This window comes from Acinonyx jubatus, chromosome A3, assembly GCF_027475565.1.
Source record: "Acinonyx jubatus isolate Ajub_Pintada_27869175 chromosome A3, VMU_Ajub_asm_v1.0, whole genome shotgun sequence".
Classification (NCBI taxonomy): Eukaryota; Metazoa; Chordata; class Mammalia; order Carnivora; family Felidae; genus Acinonyx; species Acinonyx jubatus.
In genome coordinates, this window is record NC_069388.1 from 84,513,383 (window position 1) to 84,538,503 (window position 25,121).

Here is a 25,121-nt window from a genome sequence, read left to right on the forward strand (position 1 = left end):
CATTGTTTTTACAGCCATCAGTCAGATTGACTAAAGGAAAAATTCCTCACAAGTCAGTAGGGTGGGGCTGGGTGTCCTGGGCTGGGGTCTCCACAACATGGAAAGGAGCCCCCAAACTCAAAGTGGAGTGCTCAATGGTTTGGTTTGGGTCTGGACTGGTATCTGAAGAAGTTGGAATAGAGGCAAGAGTCAAGGTCAAGCTTTTTAAGCATGAGGAAGGCTTGGCCATGAACCCTGTCAGTAATAGGAGGATAAGGCGTGGGCTGGGTTTCGGGCTCCAGCCAATTTGAGTGCAATGTGAGGTTAGGAGGAATGAGGGAGGCCACGGAAGAAGCTGGGGAGCAGAGGGAGGGGGCCAATGAATGCTGGGCCTTTGACGGACTAACTAATTGCTTGTCCCACTTAGTGGCGCCTGAGCCTGCGCACCCTTCCAGGATTAGCTGGGGACCTGGGTGGGTCACTTAGGACATCAGTGACTTCAGTTGGGTGGGGCTAAGGAAGAGTGGGACTGACAGTTTTATAATTTCCATCGTTAGAGCAACTCTCTCTTCCAGGATTAAAAGACTTGTGGGTGATGGTTTCAAAAATAAGCTCTGTTTTCCCTTTCGTCTTATTCTAACCCATGTACAAAAGAAGGGGAGACAATTTAAACTCAGTTTGGCCCACTTGATTCTTTCTGACTCTGGTTGTGTGTGTGGCTAATGGAAAGAGCCTGTGTTTTCTAAGGAGCTTAACCACAGGGAGGTTTGGAAACTCACATAAGCACAAAAGAATGTATTTCAGAAAACAAATCAGAATGAGATTTAGAGTTCTTATTTTGCTCCTACTCTTTGCATATTAGACCTTTGGAAGTAATTGAGCAGAAATCTGAGGGTAATGCCAGGTTACATGTGAAATCCCTTGCTGGGAACTCATAATGAATGCAATGACACAAAAGTTTGTTGATTTCTTACTATGTTCCAAACATTGGAGAGGGCATAGAAAAACAAAAATAAGTAAGAAACTTTGGAGCTGCCCCCAGCACTTACTTCTTGTGGAGTTAGTAGTAAGGACTGGTGGCTTTGCCATCCCATGATCTGGGAAACCCTTCTCAAAGTCAAGTCAAAAAAATGGTGTGAAAAGGCATTGACTCTGATTTTTAGTGGACCCATGTATATTGAATGGATCTTCAAGCACAGAACTCTGTAGGACTGTATTCAAGCAGAATTCCTGGAGGCCCCTTGAATTCCAAATTTTGCTGAGACTTATACTGAACCAAGGCACAAAATCCCAATAAGGAGCCTGAATCCTCCACATTGTCCTGATACCCAGCTGAATTATGGAAATCTTCAGGGACTAGAATTGTATTTGAATTAAGATTTAATTAAGTCAAATATCAGGGACATTTCACATCTGCTGATTTTCTACAACATGGACATTTCAGCTCTCCATGACTATAGTTTGCCACCGACTTTGTCTTAAAAGCAGTTTTTTTAAACCCATAACAGAGTCCAGTGAAACATTTGCAAGTTCCTACATAATCTGGGCTAAGAAGCAGTTTTTATTTCTACCTTGGAGCTTTGGTAACAATGGCTGGGTGAGCCATTACTGCCTGAAGAGAACATCAGGACTCCATAGCTGGGATTTTAATATCATTAACTATTAAATAGGTTGATATGATTAATGGTATGTTTTATACGTGGTAGGGTGGATAGAAGCTGGAATTTAATCCACTCTCTACCATTTCCCCATCTAACACCCTATTTCTGGCTATGACCAGGAGGAATCCACTTAAGTCCTCAGGGTTGAGAGGAAGCCAATGATCCAAATATGGACACACCACCCTGGCTTGTACCTACTAGGTACAACTAGGTACTGGGAGTACCTACTAGGGCATATTCCAAGCCAGAAAACCAATTTATAAGGCAAAGTACAAGTGACACATGCATCTTTTAACACAAAGTCCAAATTCAGTCAAAGACCTATATCTATCCTAACATATCTATCCATGTGGCAGAACGACGGAAGTCTGGATGAGGTCACAGTGGATGGTTTCCAGAGGCCCCATGAATGATGTATTTAGAGTTCAGGGTTAGGAAGTCTAGCTATGACCACTGGGTGGTGATGAGGCAGGGAGCGGGACTATGGCACCAGGCAGGTAAGCCTTTTGCTCCTGCAGATTTGGGTTAAAGAAATACGAGCAGTACCCCTAACAAGCTCACCTCCATGGCTAAAACCACAAGCAACTGACATGGGGTTCTTTCCCTTCCCAGGGGGTAATACAACCTTGGGGTGAGACAGAGTGTGATTTTGCCAGTTAAGAAGACTCAGTAATAAGGACTAGAAGGATTCCAAGGCAGCGATATAGATAACCCTATATTCCTCTGCTCCTTGAGTAGGTTAGACCCCTTGGGGTCCCATGGTAACCCAGAGAAGACAAAACCAGTTTGGTTCCCAGAACATGAGAAGGTTATATTTACCCACACTTGAGGTAACAGACTAGGTACATTTCAAGTGTGTCCCCAAAACGGTATATTTTGGTCAAGGCTTATATAATTGCATAAAGAATGATGATGTTTAAGTATGAAACAACAAACTTCAACAGTCTCAGGGCAATTATTAGCAGAGTTGGGATAGGAGAAGCAAGCCTATCAAATATCTCCTTGCCTCCAGTTTTGTCTTAGGGGTCTCATTTTATTTTCTTCTTGAGAAAATACAGTCCCTGCCCATTAGCAAGAAGGTTTTCAGATAGATACAGACTTTTCTTTAACACCCGAGGTGATTTCTCAGATCTTGCCCTATTTGTGGCATCAACAAATCACATGAATACCAAATTGTGTACATTTTACATGTCAGTCAGATAGAAGAATCATGAAAAAGGAATGTTTTAAGACAGTGTGAAAGTGTGAGTTATTATTGAATGACCTATTTAAGTAAAGGGATGCAAATAGATTTGTAGCTGTTAAATAAAGACCATCCTTGAGAACGAAGAAATGGTAACCTGAGAATTTACTCCAAACCTCTCTTCCTTAGGCAAACAACCAAGAATGGTGCCTCAATTCTGATTCAAGTCCCTATTTCACCAACACTTTGCCTCCTCTTCTCCCTCCTATAGAATTCCCATGCTGTAGGACTTCTCTACTAATGAGAAAATCAAACTTGGGATGAAGGAAGTAGGGGATTCCTCTCTAATCACTAGGCATCTTACACTACCCCTCAGATAGACCTTGTCCTGGTCACCTGGACCAACATACAACACTACATTTCAGAAGAGGTCACAGATGACCAGTGTTCAAGGAAATCTCTTGGTTCCAGTGAAGAGGATTTGTAGATTTCTAGATCGGACTATGGCTTATCATCAGTCATGTGTTGCCTCTTCTGAGGCACTTACATAGCATTAACCCCAGAACCAGACCACTTACCCCATGGCTGAAGGAACGCAGCTAGGACCAGTCTTTGAAATTTGAAGTATACAATTGAATCCTGTCCAGGATGATGTTCTGGATTCTAATGAAAGAGGATTTCCAAAGTTTTAAAAGCCCAGGGCTAGGATATGCAGTTCTGGTGAGCTCTTGGGAGACTTCCAGCTGCCAGTAGGTTGTTCTGTTGATGATTAGGTAGGTCCATTGACCAAGGAGCTGTGCTCTAGAGTCACTGGCCTATATGGGAAGGCTTCTCGGGTTCACACAGGGTCACAGGAATTGGCTGGAGCTGTCTGAGTACCAAATTCAGAGGGTTTATCTAAATGAGGGCAGAAGAGCTGGTGTCCAGCTGGCAAAAGATCAAGAGGCTTCCTTGAGCAATCAAGGCTTCTTCTTTTCATGCTCTTCTTTCTTCCGCTGTACAAACAGGTTGATGCTGGAGAGGCAAATATCCCTAAATCCCTCACAGAGAGAGCAGATAGTAATGACTGAGAGATGTACATGGTGCCCCGAAAGCATGGAGCAGGGGTGATGAGCCCCATCTATGTCAGTCAAAGGCAAGAGGCAGAGACTGAGTTGAGTCTTAAAGAATCAGTAGGAGTTTACCAGTGTGGACCTGGAGTGTCCCAAGCAGCTGGAATATGTATAAAGGCTAAGAGGCCAGAATGGAAAAGGTTTATTTTTGAGAGGAGGGGTCCCCACCCCTCTCCTTGCCAGATTCCTTTCGCCATCTGTCCATCTCCTCACCCCCAATTCTGCAGGGCTCTATGCTGCCACCAGAGGAAATTTCTTGTTTTTCCCCAAACAATTGTTTAAATATGTATTTCTGTATTACCTAGAAGAGTTAAATGTTGTTCAAATGCTGATTTACTCTCCTTTAGGGGATTGTGTGTTCTGATCCTTTGTCTATTTTTCTATTGTTTGCTTTATAATATTTACTTGTACCAATTATTTACATATCCTGGACACAAATTTTGTCTTTTTTATTTGCTGCAGACATCACTTCTTTTCTTTTCTTTGAACCTGTTTATGGTACCAATTTGTCATTCAGAATTGTAGATGGTTCAGGTAGTCAAAATTATCCTTTTCATAAAAAATAATTCCTACTTTCTGTACCTGGCTGGAGAAACCCTTCACTAACCTGAGGACATAAAAGTCTCCTTCTATAATTCACTCAATGGTTTAAAGTTTTGTTTTTCCCATTAGGTTTTAATACATCTAGGGTTACATTTGGTATGAGACAGTGATCTAACTGGGTTTTTTTCCCAATTAGAAATCCACTGTCATAACATCATTATTAGGGGGTTAGTTCTCTGTCCTCAGTCTGAGTCACCTTTTTCACTATATAGCAAGACTTCATGTAGGTTGAGGTTTGGGTTCTCTCTTCTACTCCATTGGCTCTACAGTTATTTCACGTGTCATGCATATGGAGTCATTATATCAGATAGGGCAAGCTTTCCAGCTTTATTATTATTTTTCACAATTGCTTTAATTATTTTTAGACATTTAATCTTCATTTCATTTTTAAAGTCAGTTTTTGAGTTTTACAAAACATCCTTTCAGAATACTTCCTAGAATTGAAGTTACAGATTAAGTTGGGAAAAATGAGATACCCTTATGATACGGAGTCTTCCGCTGTATGACCATAACATATTGTGCCCCTTTCTTCAGGTCAGATAAACACATCATTTTTGGATGTGGGGCAGAGACAAATAAATTCTCCTTATAGAGATGGAATATACTCAATCAGAATGAGAATTCTTGGGTTGTTGTGCCATGAAAATGAAGGCACAAAATCTATTGCACAGATCCATCTTAAATTTCCATAGGCTAGAGATGCCTAGGTAGCTCAGTCAGTTGAACGTCTGACTCTTGATTTCAGCTCAGGTCATGATCTCAGTCATGGAATGGAGCCCCACAATGGGCTTTGCATTGAACGTGGAGTTGCATGAGTCTCTCTCTCTCTCTCTCTCTCTCTCTCACTCACTCTCTTTCCCTCTCTCTCTCTTTCTCTCTCTCTCCCTCCCTCCCTCCCCCTCTCCCTTTGCACCTCCCCTGTGTGCATCCTCTCTCTAAAAAACAAATAAAATAAAAACATTTAAAAATCTATAAAATAGTCTGAAACAAAGGAAAAAATAGCAACGAATAACTCTTTAGAAGTTAAAATTAAGGTAAATGAGTGAATACAGTAATCTGAAACAAGTGGAAACTCTTTGTACAAAATGTCAGGGTAGAATGAATAAACTCTTAACCTCAACAATTATTAGAATGACAGGCAGAAATGCAGTGCTCAGCTGAAACATATCCTCAAGTGAAAGGAAGTGGCATCGTAGCTACACAAAGAATGAGTTAGAACAGAAAAACCTACTATAAAGTCACTGCAACAGATTGAGAGTATTGGCATTGTGGAAAATACAAGCTGAACTGAAGCAGTTAATAAATGATATCAGTAAAACAGAAGTCAATCTTGGGAAGTAAAGAAGCCCCCTTCCAAATCTAAAATTCTGTAATTCCATATGTCCTAGAGAAAGTTTCCCTCTGCTTTAGGAAGAAGATTCCTTTTGAATATAATGAAAGGCTGTATAGTTTTTCTTCGTTTTTTTATTAGTATGAATAGTTACATTAAATGTTCTTAAACATTGAACCATCCATGCATTACTGAAATAAACTCCACCGGTTAATTAATTATTATTCTTTTGGATTCCTACTGGATTTGTTTTGCTATCATCTTATTTAGAGATTTTTCATCTGTATTTGCAAATGAAACCTGACTCTTTGAGGAGGGGGATTTGTTTGTCTTTGTGTCTTTGGGCATCTAATTTGTGCTAATTTCTTTAAATAAACTGGAATTGTTTTTCTTCCCTAATCAGTGAATAATTTAAATTGCACAGAAACAATGGTTTCTTAAAGATTTGAAACCGACCTGTGAATCTGGGTAGGTCCAGGTATTGTTTTAGTGCATTAGTGTGTGGAGTGGGGGTGGAAAGGATGGAAGGGGGAGGGAAGGGAGATTCTTTAACAAAATTTTCAAGAACGCTAACATTGAGTCTAAACACCTTTCCAAATGATTTCCAAAGTTATAGAAGCTTCTGATAATGAGCCCAATTAATGTAAGATAATAGAACATAAAGAGAAATGATACAAGGTAAGGATGCATGAACACTTGATTAAGTGCCATCTGCTTTTGTTTTCCCAGATCAGGAAGTGTGCTGCACCACTGGAATGAAATCTATTACTTTGTGGAACAGTTGGCTCATAAATTCATCAGGTGAGAAACACAATGTATATATAGGGCTCTTCCATGAGTAAAACTAGCCTACGTTTGCTATTCTGCTAACTACTAACTACTTTGGGCATGCTTTTTGACAAAGGTAGACTCTCAGATCTTTGACCAGAGACTTGACTTTGTTTTAATCTTTGCCGTGTTAGAATAACTTTTGGCTTTGTGTTTTCAGAAGGACCCTGATTTGGTTATAAGACCAAAATTTTACCGCTGTCTCTCTTATTGAACAATATATTCTTTCAGAAGGATCATTAACATTTTCATCCACAGTGCACCACACTGGGCCACTTGGCTTATTCTAGCTGGACTCAGGTGTAAAAGGTGTAGGGTGAAAGGTGACCAATTCATTCCAGTGTGCCCAGAACTTTCCCTATGATAGCGCTGAAAATCTCACATTTTGAGAGCTCCCTCAGTCCCAAGGAAACCACCATGTTGGTCAGCCTGGCTGTGTGTCCTCACAGGTAGAATTCTCCGAGCATTCTTTATACCACTTTCCAAGGGAGGACAATGCAGTTTTGAACTGCACTATAAACGTTGCAGAGCCTGGGAGGTCCTACTTTCCAGTAAGTATCGATGTCCACTGGTAAAGAAAAGGAGGTCATTTTACCTTCCTTGGGTACAGTCTCCAAGGGAAGACACAACTGTGATAGCTTTCATGGATGTGCTTGAAGCCAGTTGTCAAGGTCTTTGGTAAAATTGTTCTGATCATCGTGAACTCTAAAGCAGCCCCCCTCCTGTGTCATGGTGTCGGTAAAGTCTTCCAGCCCATGTGAGTAACCATAAACTTCTTCTTTGAATAAGATTCTTTATCTCAGAAGACCCATGAGACCAATATAATGACAAACACATTCCCTCCAAATTCAATTGACCTCTTACCTGCTTGCCTGATTGGAGGGGAAGGGTTAGGAGGTATCCTCTCTGTGATGTCAAAAATTAGAAGCTGCAGCAGGCAGCATCTAAACCCAGATTGTTGGAAAAAGCAGATGCCAAGAGGAGAGAGAGGGAGGGGAAAGAAGCAAATACATGAGCGGTATTAAAATCAAAGTATTTGTGAGAATTGTAGAAGCCTACAATTGAAAACAACGACTTCCCAAACTATCCTAAGAGACATTCGCTACCCTTAACTTGAATAGCGTTGGTGAGAAACTGCTGCCTTTGGAGGCAAACAGCTCAATAGTTGGACAATTCCAGTTTCCAGAAAAGTCTTTTTGTCGTTGAGCCAACATGTCCTTCCTATACTCCCATCCATTATATCCATTATATCCTTTGAAGTGATATAAAACAAATCTGCCTCTAGACACCTGACAGTATCTGCTCTGTTTCTATTTGCCCTTCTGGTCTTCTGTTCTTTCTGAAGCAGAGGAGTCTACTGGAAAAGGATTTGAAGTTAGGCAGATATGGACTTGAATCCAAGCTCCATTGTGCAACCATAGCAATTGACTTACCTTGGTTGAACCCTGGTTTGCATGTGAAAATTAGAAGAGAAAACATGTGCAAACCAAGTAGCCCAGCACCTGGCTTAGAGTGGCCACTCAGCACTTCTCTCTCGCTGTTCCTTCAGCAATTCCAGATGCCTCACTGTCTTAGAATCAAAGACACTGAGAGGTAGGGGTGGAGGAACTAAGAAACCACTTAACCCAATCCTTTCATTTTATTGATAAAGAAACTGAGGAGGAGAAAAGTTGACATGGCTTAATCCAGACCACATGACACTTTCCTCTGGTTGTCTCCTCTGGCCTTTCTTGTCTATGGACCCCCTCAGAGTGTAGCACCAAGATATCACTGTCACTGTCATGCAAATTCCAAGATTCAGGTACTGTATTTTGACTGCTGCAGCCCAAGTGCCTGTAATAGTATCTGACACATAGTACATGCTCAATCAATATTTTTGAACAAATGGATAGATTTTGAAAAGGAATGAATGATTTTTGTTTATTCACTCTTCTCTGTTTCCTTCAAGACCTCAACCCACACCTCTCACCCATCACTCTCAGCAAAGAACTTCACCTCCCGGTTTCACCAAGAGCCCTGTGAATAACAGAAAGTGATTTCCTAAAGTTCCAGTCCTACTCTTAAAAGATGCATGCATGTCCTTCCCCTTATCTCTGAGATTCAAGTATTCCCCCTTTGAAGGCGACCCCTCCATTTTAGTCCATTTTGTCCCATTGTCTCCAATCTTCTCCAGGTCTTTGTTTTTCTCTTGTATTTTTCTCTACCATTTCTACATCAATAGACGTAAACAAATCTCACCTGCCCCACATCTGAAAAAAAAAAACAAACAAAGAAAACAACAAATCTCCAGACTATGTTCCTCTATAGACACTATAGATACCTATTTCTTTGCTGGTTTCTCACTCAAATATCTTTAAAGACTCAGTATCACCATATCCTTACTTCCTATTCATTCCTTAACCCACTGCCATCTGGCTTCCATCCCCCCCTCCACCTGCTTGCTCTCTCCAAAGTCCCTAACTAATGCCCTAAGAGGACAAAGACAGAGAGTGTCTTGCAGTGCTTATTCTGCTGGATACAGGAGCTTCGTTTGATTGAGAGTTCCCTCTCTTCGAAATTCTTTCCTCCACCTTCTGGTTCTCCTTTCATCTCACTGACTAGAGCTGGGCCTTTAAATGTTAGTGTTGGTTCTAGATTTGGGTCACTTCCCTTCTCGCTGCTGACACTGTCTTCGAACAATTCCACTCACATTAGTATGCTGAAAACTCCCAAATTATGTCTCTAGCCAAGACTCATATATCAAATATACTAGTTGCCTCTTGGAGCTGTACATTACCCACATTTCAAATTCAATTTTTCTAGGGCTGAACTCTGTATAATTGTTTAGGAGCTCAAGTTCTAGAACCAGGAGCTTGGTTTTAAGTCCTGGGTCCACTACTTTCCCACTGTGTGACCTTGGGAACATTACTTTGTCCTTTAGAGTCTCAATTTCATTTTCTGGAAAACAGGAACAATAATAGTACTGATCTCATAAAGTTGTTACTGGTTTAATGAGCTAATATGTGCGCATCACTTAATGATAGTGCCTGATACATAGTGAGCACTTGATAAGGCTGACTGTTATTATAGTATTATGATAATTATGGTGTTTTGCTGATTAGCTGCAGTGAGGTGGTAATAGGAAGAATTGTGTCATGGACAGAGAACTGAGGTCTGTTTCAAGATACCGGCATTCAATTCATACTCCTTAGGCTCCTACCAAGTATTAAACACCATGATAAGGGTTTCCAAAGATGCATCAGATGTATGGTATTGAATGTAGACTTTATCCTAGAGGCAGTAGGAGCCATTGGAGATTTTTATAGCAGATGGATGACAGGTCTGACTTATATTTTAGGAAAATAGCTCGGGAAGCAGTGTGGAGAATGAATTGGAACAAAGACTGTTGACAGGCAAGGTCACCGGCCAGGAAATAATTGCAGTGGTCACATAGTTGAGGGCAAAGTCCTAAGCTAAGAAATGGAAAAGGAGGGAGGGTTTAGGAAATGTTGGAGGAGGTGGGAACGATAAGATATGGGGGCCAGATCAGGGGTGGGAGGGTACTGCATGGTGAAGAAACAGGTTGACATTGTGACAGATGAACCAGTTGGCCACCCAGAGACAGTGCCTGACAGACAGCACTCTATTGGTGAATCCACTACAGCTGATAGTCCATCTTTTCTTTTCTTTTTTTTTTTAATGTTTATTTTTGATAGAGAGAGAAAGAGAAAGCATAAGCAGGGGAGGGGGACAGAGTACCTGAAGTGGGCTCTACACTGACAGCAGTGAGCCCGATGCGGGGCTCGAACTCATGAACCATGAGATCATGACCTGAACCAAAGTCGGACGCTTAAGCAACTGAGATCCCCAAGTGCCCCATCTTTTCTTTTTTTTTTTTAAATGTCTGTTTTGCTTTTGTTATTTCTGGACAGTCCATCTTGCAGACAGAGAAACAAGTTTGGTCCTCAACTGAGAGTTGTTCTGCCTCTAAGAGTGTGGATTTTACCCAGGACAAAGCTCCTGAGCACTGCCATAAACAAGCCATGCCACCGTGTATATTAATAATGAGAAGTATAAAACTACCAAGTGGAATAGATATTCTGGTGGCCCATCAGCACCTTCTCTCCTTCTGGGATCACCTCCTTGGGAAACCGAGCAGAAATTAAAAGTTGATGGTGATCCTGCTTTCAGAGCAAAGGGTGTTTATAGTATGATCTTAGTGGCTGATGGCACCAAGCTGCAACAGGTTTAGCCACTCCCCTCGTTAGAGGATACACTGGACTGCCGTGGAGACACTATCAAATTTCACCTATCAGGGTCCCCTTTTTATAAACACCATGCAGACCAGTTGTCTTCTAGAGTTACACTTCTTCAGACAGAACATGGGGCAGTGATGAATGTTAGCTTTCCTATTTGTCACCCGCTGTCACTGAGCGGTGGTGTCAAATCTGAAGCAGCGCCCCCGGAAGACACCACAGGTCTTCCCACTGGTCCACAGTTTCAAGTCGGCTACTGGCTAAATACTTGTGACACCAGCTGCGGGGTCTCTCTTAGGGTTGTAGGTCCTCAGCTCTGGCAGCCAGATAGGAGAGGAAAAACAGGGAAGATGACTGGAAGGAAATGGCATTCTATAGTCTTTCTATCTGCCCTAATAGAATTTCTTTTCCTTTCCAGCCCACAGCTAAGAATGTCTTTTATTGTCTTCTCTACTCGAGGAACAACCCTAATGAAGCTGACAGAAGACAGGTAAGGATGCTTCCCTTCCCTGTTGCTAAAAAGCCCACCTTTTCCTGAGTAGTTCTGGTATATGTGCCCTAGTGCCAGCCTTGACTGTCAGTCATTTTAAATTTATTTTTTTTTAATGTTTATTTATTTTTGAGAGAGAGAGAGCACAAGCAGGGGAGGGTCAGAGAGAAAGAGGGAGACACAGAATCCGAGCAGACTCCAGGCTCTGAGCTATCAGCACAGATAGCTCGAACTCAAGAACTGAGAGATCATGACCTTAGCCGAAGTCAGATGCTTAACTGATTGAGCCACCCAGGCGCCCCATCAGTCATTTTAATCATATAGTTCTTTCTTTCCACTGAAGCCTTGAACTTTGTACATTGACCCATCTGCTAGTTTACTCTGTGATGACTGATAGAATTTCCTGATGTTGGTGAAATTCTGTAAATGACTAAATCGCATTAAGGTAAATCTTACATTTGATTGGCAACTCAGTCTGCTAACTTCAAGCAAAATGTTAGCAAGGCAAATCCTTGGAGGATTATAGTTTCTTTTATTTAAATTAGATTTATTTTGTGGGTTAAGGTTTCAGAGATATAATAAGCATACTGTGAGAGAAGTAAGAACGTGAAATATTATTAAACATAATTGCCAAGGCAGGGAATAGAAAAGGAGGGTTTATGGTACCATGGAAAAAAGGAAATTTGAATCAGGTGTGGCAAAATGTTGTTGACATACAAGGATTACTTAGACGTAGCTTAACAAAGATATTATTTGGGGTTTTACCACTTACCCATGAAAACTAGCAAAAATAGAGACATACCATTTGTTCATAATTAGGATGGTATGTTGGAAGTGGAGATAACAGTTTTCTTGAGTTAATAACACTTTTGTCCACTTTTTAAAAAATGCAATAGTGACATGAGAGAAACATCATGGGGTGGGGGAGACACATGTGGGACTACTGACAGACTGTGTATGGACATGTAGGGAAAATGAAAGGAGGAAGGGCAAGCACAGAGGACAGGGAGACTTTATAACATTCTTCTTCCAGAAATCAGACTAGGACTAACAGGATGGAGTAAGGTTTTCTGGATTTTGCACTAACACAGAAAATCTGAGTTAGTCCTCATTTTTCTCCATGTCTTTGTTTCCCATGTGTAACAAAAAGAATTCTCTGTACCATGTAAAAGTTTTCAAGTCCTACTTCTTTTTTTTAAATTTTTTTAACACTCATTTATTATTGAGAGACAGAGAGATACAGAGCATAAGCAGGGGAGGGGTAGACACTCCCCTCACTCTCACTCACTCCAGGGGTAGAGAGGGGGAGACACAGAATCTGAAGTAGGCTCCAGGCTCTGAGCTGTCAGCACAGAGCCCAATGTGGGGCTCGAACTCACGAACTATGAGATCATGACCTGAGCCGAAGTCAGTCGCCTAACCAACTGAGCCACCCAGGCGCCCCTCAAGTCCTATTTCTCCTTCAGCAGTATCTATTATTCATGCATGCCATTTGAAACCCCATTTTAAAAACAGGGGTTTCTTATTTCCTATTAACAGAAGAAGAAACTGAGGCCATATCGTATTCCTAAGGATACAAGCAGAATGCACACTAGATGCAGGCTCCACATTCCTTCCACTCTCCCTTGCTGCCTTCTGTTAAACAGAGAATCCTAAAGCTCAAGAAACTTGAGAGATTTTTCCATCACTATTGGCCAAGGATTTTAAGAAGCTCTGAGAAAGTGTCTCTAGCCTATAAAAGACTCCTACTTTCTCTCAGTCTTTACATGATGACATCCTTTATGCAGAGATGGCTTTGTTCAGAGAAGACTCCCCTCTCACCCATTCTTCACATCCTCCTACAACCCAGGCCACCCGGTGCTGCTTCGTGCTGACCCCACTCACTCCATGCTTGAGTTTGGCCCAGAGACCTAGATCTCACACCTCTTGTGGGTATTTTGTGTGCTACTGCTCACAGCCTCTGGGAAGTGGGGAGGGCAGCCGAGGGGGTTACAGATTTATAAACGTTGTTAAAATGCTTAGGCTTTCAGACTCGTTTTGGTTATGCTAGCTCAAATTAGTCACCTGAATCCAATGTTTTTCACTTGAATCTAATGTTTTATGCCTTAACTTCACTACTCCTAGTTTCCTGTACCAAGGAGAAGACAGAGGTTATGATCTCCACTTTGCTAGAAACAGCATTTAATATTTAAGGGCTGAATATGCATCAAACAGCCAAAAAATGCCTTGCTAAAAAGGATGTTTTGGTTTCATGCGGTGACTGCTTGGCCTAACCTATGGTCAGCTGGCAAAGCATGAATGGATTACTGACACATCCCCAACATTATCAGCCTAGGGAGAAATGTGGACAAGCTTTCTCTCTCCAAAATACTTTTTCATGAGATTGGCTAAAAGAACTAGGCTTTCAGAGCTTCCAAACTGGTACTGTTTCTGAAAGATATGACTTCCAGTGTTTTAGTTGGTCACAGGAATGTTTATGTTTTTCTCTATATCTCATCAGATTTTCACAATATCCCTATAAGACAGTAATAGATGCATTATTGTACCGATGTAATGACTGAGGAACCGTGTAAGTTAAAAAAAACTTGCTCAAAAACAGGACGTGAATTCAGAGACTCTCATTTCCACAAGAGCAAGAGATTGTGGGTAAACCACAAGAAATAATATCAAAGACATATTTGCATCCAGTTCTTGGGATCAAATCCATATAAAGGAAACCACAGGAAGGCTGAAGAAATATAATAGAAAATAAATATGGTGTGTTGAGAGGTAGTAAAGGAATTACAATTCGAATAACAATACTTACCATTTGTGTCTTTTATCTGCTGAACATTTTACATATCATTTCTCACTTAACCTCATATAACCATTCAATCTCTAATGGGGTCTCCTTATTTTATATGGAATATACTATTTATCACTAACTGCTTTCAGCATTTTTTTCTTTAGCTCTCAGCAGGTTGATGTGATCTATCTAGGCATGGTTTTCTTGGAGTTTTTCCTATTTTGGATTTGCTGAGGTTCTTGAATGTATAATTTGTCTTTCACCAAATTTGAGAAATTTGCAACCCTATTTTTCAACTATTTTTTCTGCACCACTTTCTTCTCTCCTTCTGGGACACCAGCAACAGAGATGTTAGACCATTTGATATGATTCCACATGTGCCTGAAGGTCAGTTCAATTCTTTTCCAATCTTTCTTGTTGCTATTTTTCAGATTAGATCATTCCTATTGATGTATCTTCATGTTCACAGACTCCTTCCTCTGTCATCTCCATCCTGCTGCTGAGCTCATCTATTGAATTGTTTATCATAGACATTGTGATTTTTCAGTCCCAAAATATCTATTTTGTTCCTTTTAAAAATTTTATTCCTCTGCTGAGATCATCTATCTTTCCATTTATTTCAAATGTATCTACCTTTACCTCATGGGAGCACAATTATAAAATAAATATATAAATACTTAAATATATAATATATAAAAACATATAATAAGGTATAACATATAATGAAATATATCATATATAATTAGATATACAATGAGATTACATATGAGGTAAATATTTATGAGATCAACTATATGTAATATAATTAAATATAATATATAAAAACTATAAAGTAAACATATAAACCTTATATGCTTTAAATTCTTTGTCTGACAATTTCATAAGCTCAAGATTGGCATCTTAATTGTTTCTTTCCTGAGAATTGGTGCATTTTCTAGGTGCTTTGTATGTCGAGTAATTTTAGATTATATCCTAGAAACTTTTAATATTAGGTTGTCGAGACTCTTGAGTCATTTTCAAATCCTCTGGAGAATATTAGTTTGTTTTCTCTGTTTGCACGAGGTTCAGACAACATGTTCTCTCTCTTCTTCTGTGGTTGGTGGTTTTTTTTTCAGTTCAGTTTTCAAAGCCTTTGCTAAGCAGCTTCAAGCCTGTCCTACGCATGTGCAGCTCAGAGATAAGCCCAGGACTTATACAGCTTCATACATGGAATTATTGGGACCCCCTTCTCCAGCTCTCTCTTCTGCAGGATTCCCCACACACTGTTTCCCACTGAGGCCGCCCTTTCCAAGTCCTCTAGTAAGAAAAGTGGGATTTATCTTGGAGTTTGGCCTCCACATTGTCTCGTGTAGTTCTCTACTGAGGTCACCCATGGGGCAAAGGCAGAAGTAATCAAAGAGAAATGAAAGTCGGGATTCTCTCCGCATTCTTTGAGTCACAGGGGGTCCCTTCCCCAGGGGCCTGATATATGGTGACCTCCCAGGCCACTACCATGTGACTGAGACCCACCCTCAGGTTAAAGCCATGAAAGAAAAGAGCCGGGGGAATGTGGAATTCATTCTTGTCTGGGTTATTTGTCCAGGTTTTAACTACTCTTCCCAATCCATCTGCTTTGTTTACTTTTCATAGTCCTTATTTGTTTGCATTTTTATTTTGTCCAGAGGTTTTGGCAATAATTGCCAGGAGAGATGAGATAGCCAGTAGCAAGTTTACTCCATCTTGCCTGCTATTACTTCAATTTTGTAGATAAGGGGCACCGAGAATCTGATTTTAGATAACTTGCTATGGCCAAATAACAAAAATGGCAGAATTAGTAGTATGATTCTGGATTCTGGAATCCGTCCGACTCATATGTTTTGCATCATACCATGAAATCTTCTAAGATTTCATAGCTTCATCAGTTTGCAAAATGATAAACTGTAACACATTTTTCAGGTTTCTTCAACAGCATAATAAAGGATCTAATGTTAATTTAAGTACTATTGGAATACATTATTTTAGTGTTAAATACTACATATGATTCCCTATGTACTCCCTGGACAGTCTTTTTCCTGATCTTGATTTAAATATTTTAGATGTCTCATCATTTGGAATGAGATCATGTCAAGGAAGTCCAACTCTTCCTTTAAAAGAAATCAGGAATAGATATTCAATTTAATCAAATGCATTTTTGGCATATATTAAGATGATCCTATTTTTTTTCTTTGACCTACTAACACAGTGAAATGCATTTAAAATATTTTTTTTTAATATTGGATCATTCTTGCATTTCTGGTTACACTTGGTTGTCATATATTATTATTTTAACGTAGAGTTGAACTCAGTTTTCTGCATTTTATTTAGAAATTTAACATCAGTGTTCATAATTGTGATTGGGCTGCTATTGTCCTTTTATGACTACTTTTACTTACAGTATTTTTTATACTTTTTTTTACATGTGGATCATTACTTCTAGAAATTCATCTGATGTAAGGTATAAGGCCAAGATCCATCCGTTTTCTCCGAGTGCTTAGCCAGTTTTTCCAACATCATTTGCTGAATAATCATTTACTACCAATTTGAAAAATTAAACTCTTTTGTAGACGTGGATCTACTGCTGTGTTTTCTATTCTGATACACTGCATTTCTGTTCCTAGCTAGGGCCACACCATTTTTTTTTTTTTATAGATGTGTTTTATTTTTTTTAAATTTTTTCTTTAACGTTTTTTTATTTTTGAGACAGAGAGAGACACAGCATGAACGGGGGAGGGGCAGAGAGAGAGGGAGACACAGAATCAGAAACAGGCTCCAGGCTCTGAGCCATCAGCCCAGAGCCCGACGTGGGGCTCGAACTCGCGGACCGCGAGATTGTGACCTGAGCTGAAGTCGGACGCTTAACCGACTGAGCCACCCAGGCGCCCCAAGGCCACACCATTTTTATTAGTTTCAGCATCTGGAAGACCAGTCCTTCTTCATTTATAATCATGAGTGAAAATCTCCCTGGTCTTTTGTAGTTTGTTTTTCTGTTTGCTTGTTTTCCCATGGGAATTTACATAATTTGCTTAATGTACCAAAATATTCTTGGGGTTTTCACTTGAATTATATAGAAAGTACAGAATCACCTTAGCAAAATGGCATTGCAATTTTATTGTATATATTTTCTTATTTAAAGATATATTCCTTCACTTATGTCTCTTACTAAGGTTTTATTGTTTTTTATTCAGATCCGTCTCATACAGTGTTATTAAGTGTTTTCCAAAGGCATTTTTAAGTTTTCCTTCCATTGTGAATGAGTTTCTTTTTTGTTTGTTTTATTTTCTAAAATACTGGTTTATGTAATTTCTACTTTTAAAATTTATTAATTTTTGTTGGTTGATTAGTAAGTGATTAAATTTTACTTATCATCCATGAATGTTAGACCATATGTATACCTGATGGATAAAATTTTTATATAAGAAATGTATTGGTTAAATTTGTCAAATAGCTTATATTTTTGTTTACTTGATCTGTGAGGACAGAGAGGTATTTTTAAACTTTCCACCATAACTTTTATTTGAATCTCCAACACATTGCTTTATAATTTATGCCATATTGTTTAGTTCACATGGGTTTTCATTATGGACTATATGCCTAATCAACATAGAATACCTTTCTGTTACCTTTCATGTTTTTTAAGTCCTTTGTCAAAAAAATTTTTATAAAACTTAAATTTTTAAAAACATTTTTCTGCTATATCTGTGTCCACTCATTTATCTTTTACCCTTCTTTGATATTTTGATTTTGCACCAGAAATTTGAAAAGTAGAATTTGAAGAAGTATAATTTCATTTTTATTCTAGCAACAGTTCCCAATGAATTTTGCTTGTCTTTACAATGGCAAGAATTAAGTAATCTCATTTATTCTCATCGCTGAATTTCTTTTTTTTTTTAAGTTTATTTATTTATTTTGAGAGAGAGAGAGACAGAGAGAGAGAGAGACAGAGAGCACGTGCATGCAAGCAGGGAATGGGCAGAGAGAGAGGGAGAGAGAGAATCCTAAGCAGGCTCAGCACTGTCAGCATGGAACCCGACATGGGGCTCAATCCCAAGAACCATGAAATCATGACCTGAGCCAAAACCAATAGTCAGAGGATTAACCAATTGAGCCACCCAGGCACCCCTCCTTGCTGAATTTCTTAAGAACTATTTGCATTATGTCTCATAAATACATACACATGCACACATACACATACATAGTTCCTTTCCAGTACTTGAAATTTTTACCTGATTTATTTTTTAATTTTTTAGTTGGCTGAGTCTTTTTTCAGGTAAAATCTTCCTGAAAGGTATGTGAATATTAAGCTTTCCAAGTCCCAACTTATTTGAGAATTATTGCTATTCACCTCCATATAAACATTTTAATTGAATATGAAGTTCTTACACTCTATCTTTTCCCCTAAATTTACTGACAATGACACTATGCCAACTTGCGTATATCCTATTCTACGTTGCATACAGAAAAATGCCAATTTAGTACATTTCTCCTTGTGAATAGTCTTTTTCTGCTTTTCCTTAAGTAAATTAAAATTAATTTCCTTAATTAAAAAAATCAAGACAAAATATCTAGGTGTATGTTCTTTCATTAATTTTGTATAATACTTTGTATAGGATTTGAAGCTTTTCATCTGATAACAAATATCTTGAGCTTAAGAAATATTTTTCTGTAATTTTTTATTATTACTTTTCTTTTGTCCTTTGGATTTTTAAATGTATTCTAAACTTGTTTGTGTTCTAGGTATAACTTTTTAATCTTTATCATTTTTCTTTGAGTTCTTGGAGAATTTTTCACTCTTGTCCTGTAATTCACCAATTTTTAACTTTGTTTGTGTTCAACTTATTGTTTGCAGCTTCCACTGAAATATTTTTATCATAGTAAAATATACATGTCATAAAACTTACTATTTTAACCATTTTAAGAATATAATTCAGTGGCTTTACGTTGTGCCACCATCACACTACTATCCATCTCCAAAACTTCTTCATTATCCCAAACTGAAACTATTCCCAACTCCTGGTAACCTCCATTCTACTTTCTGTCTCTATGGATTTGTTTACTCTAGTTACCTCTTATAAGTGGATTCATATAATATTTTTTCTTTTCAATCTGGCTTATTTCACTTAGCATGTTTTTAAGGTCCATCTATGTTGTAGCATATTTCAGAATCTCATTCCTTTTTGAGGCAGAATAATATTCCATTGTGTGTATGTTCCACATTTTGTTTATCCATTCATCTGTCAATGGACATTTGGCTTATTTCCATCTTTTGTCTGATGTGAATAATGCTGCTATGGACATTGGCATGTAAATGTCTGTTGAAGTCTCTGCTTTCAATTCTTTTGGGCATGTACCTAGAGGTAGAATTGCTAGATTATAGGGTAATTCTATATTTAAGTTTTTGAGGGACTACCAGACTGTTTTCCACAGTGGCTGCACTGTTTTACATTACTACCAGTAATGTGCAAAGATTCCAATTTCTCCACATCCTTGCTGACACTTGTTACTATGCTTCTTGTTTTTGTTTTTTAAATAACAGTCATTCTAATGGATGTGAAATGGTATCTCATTATGGTTTCAATTTACATTTCGCTAATGTTTAGTGATATTGAGCATCTTTTCTTGTGCTCATTGGCATATTTGTGTATCTTTAGAGAAATGTCTGTTGAAGTCCTCTGTCCATATTTTATTTGAGTTTTTTATTGTCGTTAACTTCCAAGAGTTCTTTATATATTCTGGATATTAATCCCTTAGTAGATATATGATATGCAAATATTTTTCTCCCATTCTGTGGGTTACTTTTTCACTCTGTTAATGGTGCCCTTTGACACACAAAAGTTTTAATTTTGATGAGTCTAGTTTCGCCAGTTCGTTACTTGTTGCCCATGCTTTTGGTGTCATCTCCCAAGAAACTGCCAAATCCAACATCATGAAGCTTTTTCCCAATGATTTTTCTAAGGGTTTTCTAGTTTCAACTCTTACATTTAGGTCCCTGATCCACTTGGAATTAATTTTTGTATATGCTTTAAACAGTGTCCAACTTCATTTTATTGCAAATGGACATCCAGTTTTCCCAGACCATCTGTTGAAAAGATTGTCTTATCCCCATTGACTGGTTAGCACCCTTCTTGAAAGCTACTCGACTATATATGCAAAGTTTTCTTTTTGGGTCCTCTATACATCTGTCCTTATTCCAGTACCACACTATTTTGATTACTGTGGCTTTGTAGTAAGTTTGAAATCAGAAAGTGTGAGTCTTCCAACTTTTGTCCTTCTTAGACAATTTTTTGGCTATTTGGGGTCCCTTGAGATTCCATATAAATATTAGGATAAGTTTTTCTATTTCTGAAGAAAGATGTCATTAGAATTTTGATAGGGATTGAATTGAATCTGTATATCACTTTGGGTAGTATTATCACCTTAACAATTTTACGCCTTCTGAACCATGAACACAGGCTGTCTACTTATGTATTTATGCTTGCTTTAATTTCTTTCATCTTTCATTTACTGTTTTCAGTGCCATTGCATTTTTTACCTGACAGATAATCTCTTTCAACCCTATGAATATTTTTCTGATCCTAAATTTTTCCTTTTGTGTATGTGTGTGGCACCCTGCTATTGTGTTGGAGATGGATTATCTTCATCATGAATATGAATTAGAATTGCTTTATGTGCTCCCCTGTTTTTCAAATGAGTTTCTTTCAAAGGGGAAATTTTCTTAAATCCCTCAAATTGGTCCTCTTCTTCCCAACTCCTGAGACTTTCCTTAGCATAGTGACTCAAAAGAGGAGCAACTAGGTTTTTCAGCACTGGCATTTGGGGTGAGTTCTGTCAGGGGTCATGAAAAAATCTTTGTTGAAAATGTGAAGATCCCAGGTGAAAGACAATGGGCTAACTTAGATGTGGTATAATTTTGCTTGGAAAGAGTAGAGACCCAGTAGTGTGTCCAAGGTAAGGGGGAAGCTGGAGCCAAAAGAAGAATGTCAGGTGTAGGTTTTGGATCACTGTGGTAAGAAATGAACCCATCACCAACCGCGGGCTTTTCATGTCCTAGAATTCCAGGCTGCTAGGCTCTTCCTCAACCTGATCTCAGCAACTCTCCTTCTTGCAGGAATTATCCCAGGTACCTGGCATGTGTGTGGCACTCTTACCTATTTTCCACCATGGAAAAAACATTTCCCTGTATTAAACTAGTTTAGCTGTTTCTATAGCCTTTTGGAGGGAAAAAGGGGGGAAGTTAAATGTGTAGACCCAGAGCCACTGTTTTTACCTGGAAATCTCACCTTCCTTCTAAACTTTGCAAGATTAAAAAACAAAGCATAAGCAAACAACCATGAGTCAAAGAATTATTACATCTTATCCAACTCTCTCACTGGCCTCATTTCACTGCTCAGGAAAATTATTCTCAGAGAGATTGAATTATTTGCCCAAATTCATACAAGTCGTCAGTAGTGGTAGGATTTTTTTTTTAACCAACAAAATTAAAAATTTTTAATCTAGTGATTTTTTCTACTACATTATTATATAATCCACCCAATTTACTGTGCTGCTATCTTTGGTTTCTTGTCTGTGAAATAGGTAAACAGAACCAGCCACTATGTATATGTGCAAATGCATAAGTAAACTTACTTTTGTGCCTATATACAATCTTTTATTAATGAATTATAATGTACCAATAACCTAGAATACTTTTCTCAACTATAGTAAGAGAAAATTGATAATACCTACCTTGTTAGGTTGTTACGAGAATCATTTATTACATGTATTATGTAGATGGAGATACTAAGTCAATGAATGCACAAGACCACTCTGCTGTAAAAGTGTAGGAACTTGGATTTGAATCCAGGCATGCTGTCCTCAATGTCCACATTCTTAATCACTATACTATAGAGTTTCCCACAATTTTACAATTACATACAGTTTTAAGTTAAAAACAATTCCTAGCATCGACAATTCACCACCCAAACCCTCAGACTCCTTCCAGAAAACACGTCTCTGAAAACACATGCCCTCTACACATTTTATCTTCAGGATTTTGTAACAACTTGAGCTTGGAAATACTCCTCACAAAGAGGTAAAGAGGTAGCATCAGCATTTCACAGATGGGGTTAAGAGGTTAAGCATTTTGCCTATTGCTTAAGGAGTTGGAGTGAAAGCCAAGAACTCTTGGCTCAAACTGCTGAGTGGAAACCAAGAGACCACACTTCTCCATCCCTCTCAGTCATCCTTTGGTTTGGTTGAGAGTGTGGTTTTGCCATTAGTGTCACAGGGGAAAATGACATATTCTGAACACATCGCTTGATTCCTGGAGCAGAATGATTACAGGCTGTCATTACCAAGAGACATAGTTCTAAAAGCCTTTTCTAAATTTAAAAATAACAAGAGAGAAAAAGAATCTCCAGATACTTTGCACTTGAAAGAACCTGGATTTGTTCCATTTTTAGGTACTCTTTATTTAGGTACAAGAAGTTTGGATGGCAAAATTAAGAGAAATAGAGGGAAGTATGTGTTTATTCTCTCGTCCTGTTGACTGAGAGAGAATATCCCAGGAGCTGGGTCCATGGGAAAGTTCCTTACCTCTCTGTGCCTGTTTCTTCATCTATAAAATGAATAGAATGATAGTCTCTACTGCATAGAACTGTTAGAAGGATTAACAGTGCCAGGCACACAATAAGTATTGTTACTGTTGTGGTTGGGGTTTTGACAAACAGCTAAGGAATCACCCCAAATCCTCCTGGACACACCCTACTCAAATCATCATAGTAAACCCAACAGCAATCCAGAGAGCAAGCTCCCAGTTCTCCGTGGCTCACATCCTTCTCCGAAGTTTCTAACATTTGGTCAGTCTATCCCAATATAGCGGGATATAGGTAGAAAATACTGCTTCAGCATGAGGCTAGAGAAAAGGTTTTTTTTTTTCCTTTGTGTATTGGTTCTAGCGAGACTTCTTCCAGACAGGAGCTCACAGGCAATATCTCTAGAGGAAGTTTGTCTAAGGCCTCCTTATACTGAATCTCAGTGACGGTAAAAAGAACCCACCTTGAAGCAATTCAGCTGTTCTGGGAGCAGACTGATTTGTGAGAGTAGTGAGGTCCTGTACTTCTCACACTCTTCCTCTGGGGGTACCCCTATTAGGAGAAGAAAATAAAGTATACCCCTGGGGCCCTAGCATATAGTTTGAATTGGCTTATCAAAAGCAAACTTTTTCTTCAATACCCTTTCATCTTTAAAATGCATGTACATTTGTATCCTATGTAATAATATACCAATGTTTAGATTTTATATAAAAATCATGTTGAGGTCTTTCCCAAATAATAGAGTACAACTTACACTCTGAAAAAAATACATACACATAGTGTGTGTGTGTGTGTGTGTGTGTGTGTCCTGTGTCTTTGTGTACAGTAAGCTGTCCTAGTCCAAGTATGGACACCCCAGATGCAGTAGAGACAATACAGACTTTGTACCCAGATCAGTTTGGGTTCCAGTCTGGGCTCCCCCAGCACAGCATGTTACTGCACTTCCCTGAATCTCTTTTCTCAAACGTACGATGAAGATAATGACGCCCACCTTGTGGTGTTGCTGTGAGGCTTTTGTAAATTACTGTATGGAAAGTGCCTGGCAGAGACCCTGGCACAGCCCAGATGCTCAGGAAATATCACCTCCCTTCCTCACCTGCTGTCCCGCGTGTGGCAGGCACACAGAAATAATAAAATCTGACAGAGCAGCTTGGAGAAACATTCTTGTCAGGATGAAGCCAGCAGGACAGACGACCCAAGTGGGCAGTGGAACCAGAGAACGGTAGGGTGCTCAGATCTGAATGAAGCAAGACAGCCAAAACCAACTGGTTCTCGGTGGCCTGGCAACGGCAAACCGCTATCGGCCGACATAGGCTAGCGCCACAGCACCGCCTGCCCATCACCTCATAGCCCTTGGCCTCTAGGGCTAAGCCTAAGATGTCCTGCTGCCCTTGAGCAGCTCTGACTGCCTCCTCATGAACTGCGCTACTTACCCTCCACAATTTTTTTAAATTATTAAATATTTCAAATGTAACAAAAGTATACCAAAAAAGCATAGTAGACCCATTATCCACCACCAAGCTTATGAAACAAAATATTGCAGGGGTTGACACCTCTGTGTACATTCCCCTTTCTTTTTCCTCACTAGAGATAATCACCATCCTGAATTTGGGTCTTATCATTCTAACGGATGCTGAATATTTTTGTATACCTGTGAGCAATACATTATATTTTTCAGATGAAACTCTATAATAAATGATCATATTGTATGTATTTTTCTTGAACATGCTTTTACACATAACATCATGTTTTTAAGACTTTTTCTGTGAAGATACACATAGCTGTGCTTGGTTCATCTTAACTAATATATACTTTTCTCTTGCATCATACTGTATGGCTATGAGGTACCATCAGGTACTTATCTGTTCTCTTCTTCATGGACAGTTAGTTTATTTCTAACTCTTTGTTGTCATAAACAAACTTGCAATCAACATTCTTATACCTGTCCCCTTGGGGGTCAAAAGCAAGAATTTCTCTCTGATATACAACTAGGGATTGAATTGCTAGGTCTTGTGGTATGTGAATGTATAGCTTCACTAGGCATGATTTCATTGTTCTCCAAAGGGGCTGCACCAATTTTCATTCTCATTAGTGATTTATAAGAGTTCTCATTGCCTCTCGACATTTGTTTTATCCTCCAACTCTTCTTTTCAAACAGATTTTGCCCACCTATGACTTGTGGGTTGGGTTATCTGGTGTGAACATAACTTCTACCTCCTCCTGCCACCAGCCCAACATTGCTCCAAAGTGTGACAGGGAAGTCTTATCTTTGGAAGAAACTGTAACTTCCACCAGCCTATACTTAAAGAAATGTGGTCTGACCAAAA

General features: G+C 39.0%; 1 protein-coding gene across 5 annotated transcripts in view; it reads left to right on the forward strand.

Annotated features, from left to right (window-relative positions):
* The window catches only part of ANTXR1 (ANTXR cell adhesion molecule 1), a 256,734-nt gene that overhangs the window by 18,931 nt on the left and 212,682 nt on the right, over nt 1–25,121 (forward strand). For all 5 annotated transcript variants that reach the window (XM_015063982.3, XM_053200700.1, XM_027072303.2 and 2 more), the window contains exons 2-3: nt 6,598–6,669; nt 11,350–11,421. In XM_015063982.3, coding sequence (XP_014919468.3) covers nt 6,598–6,669; nt 11,350–11,421 — 144 coding nt within the window. The remainder of the gene's footprint in view (nt 1–6,597; nt 6,670–11,349; nt 11,422–25,121) is intronic.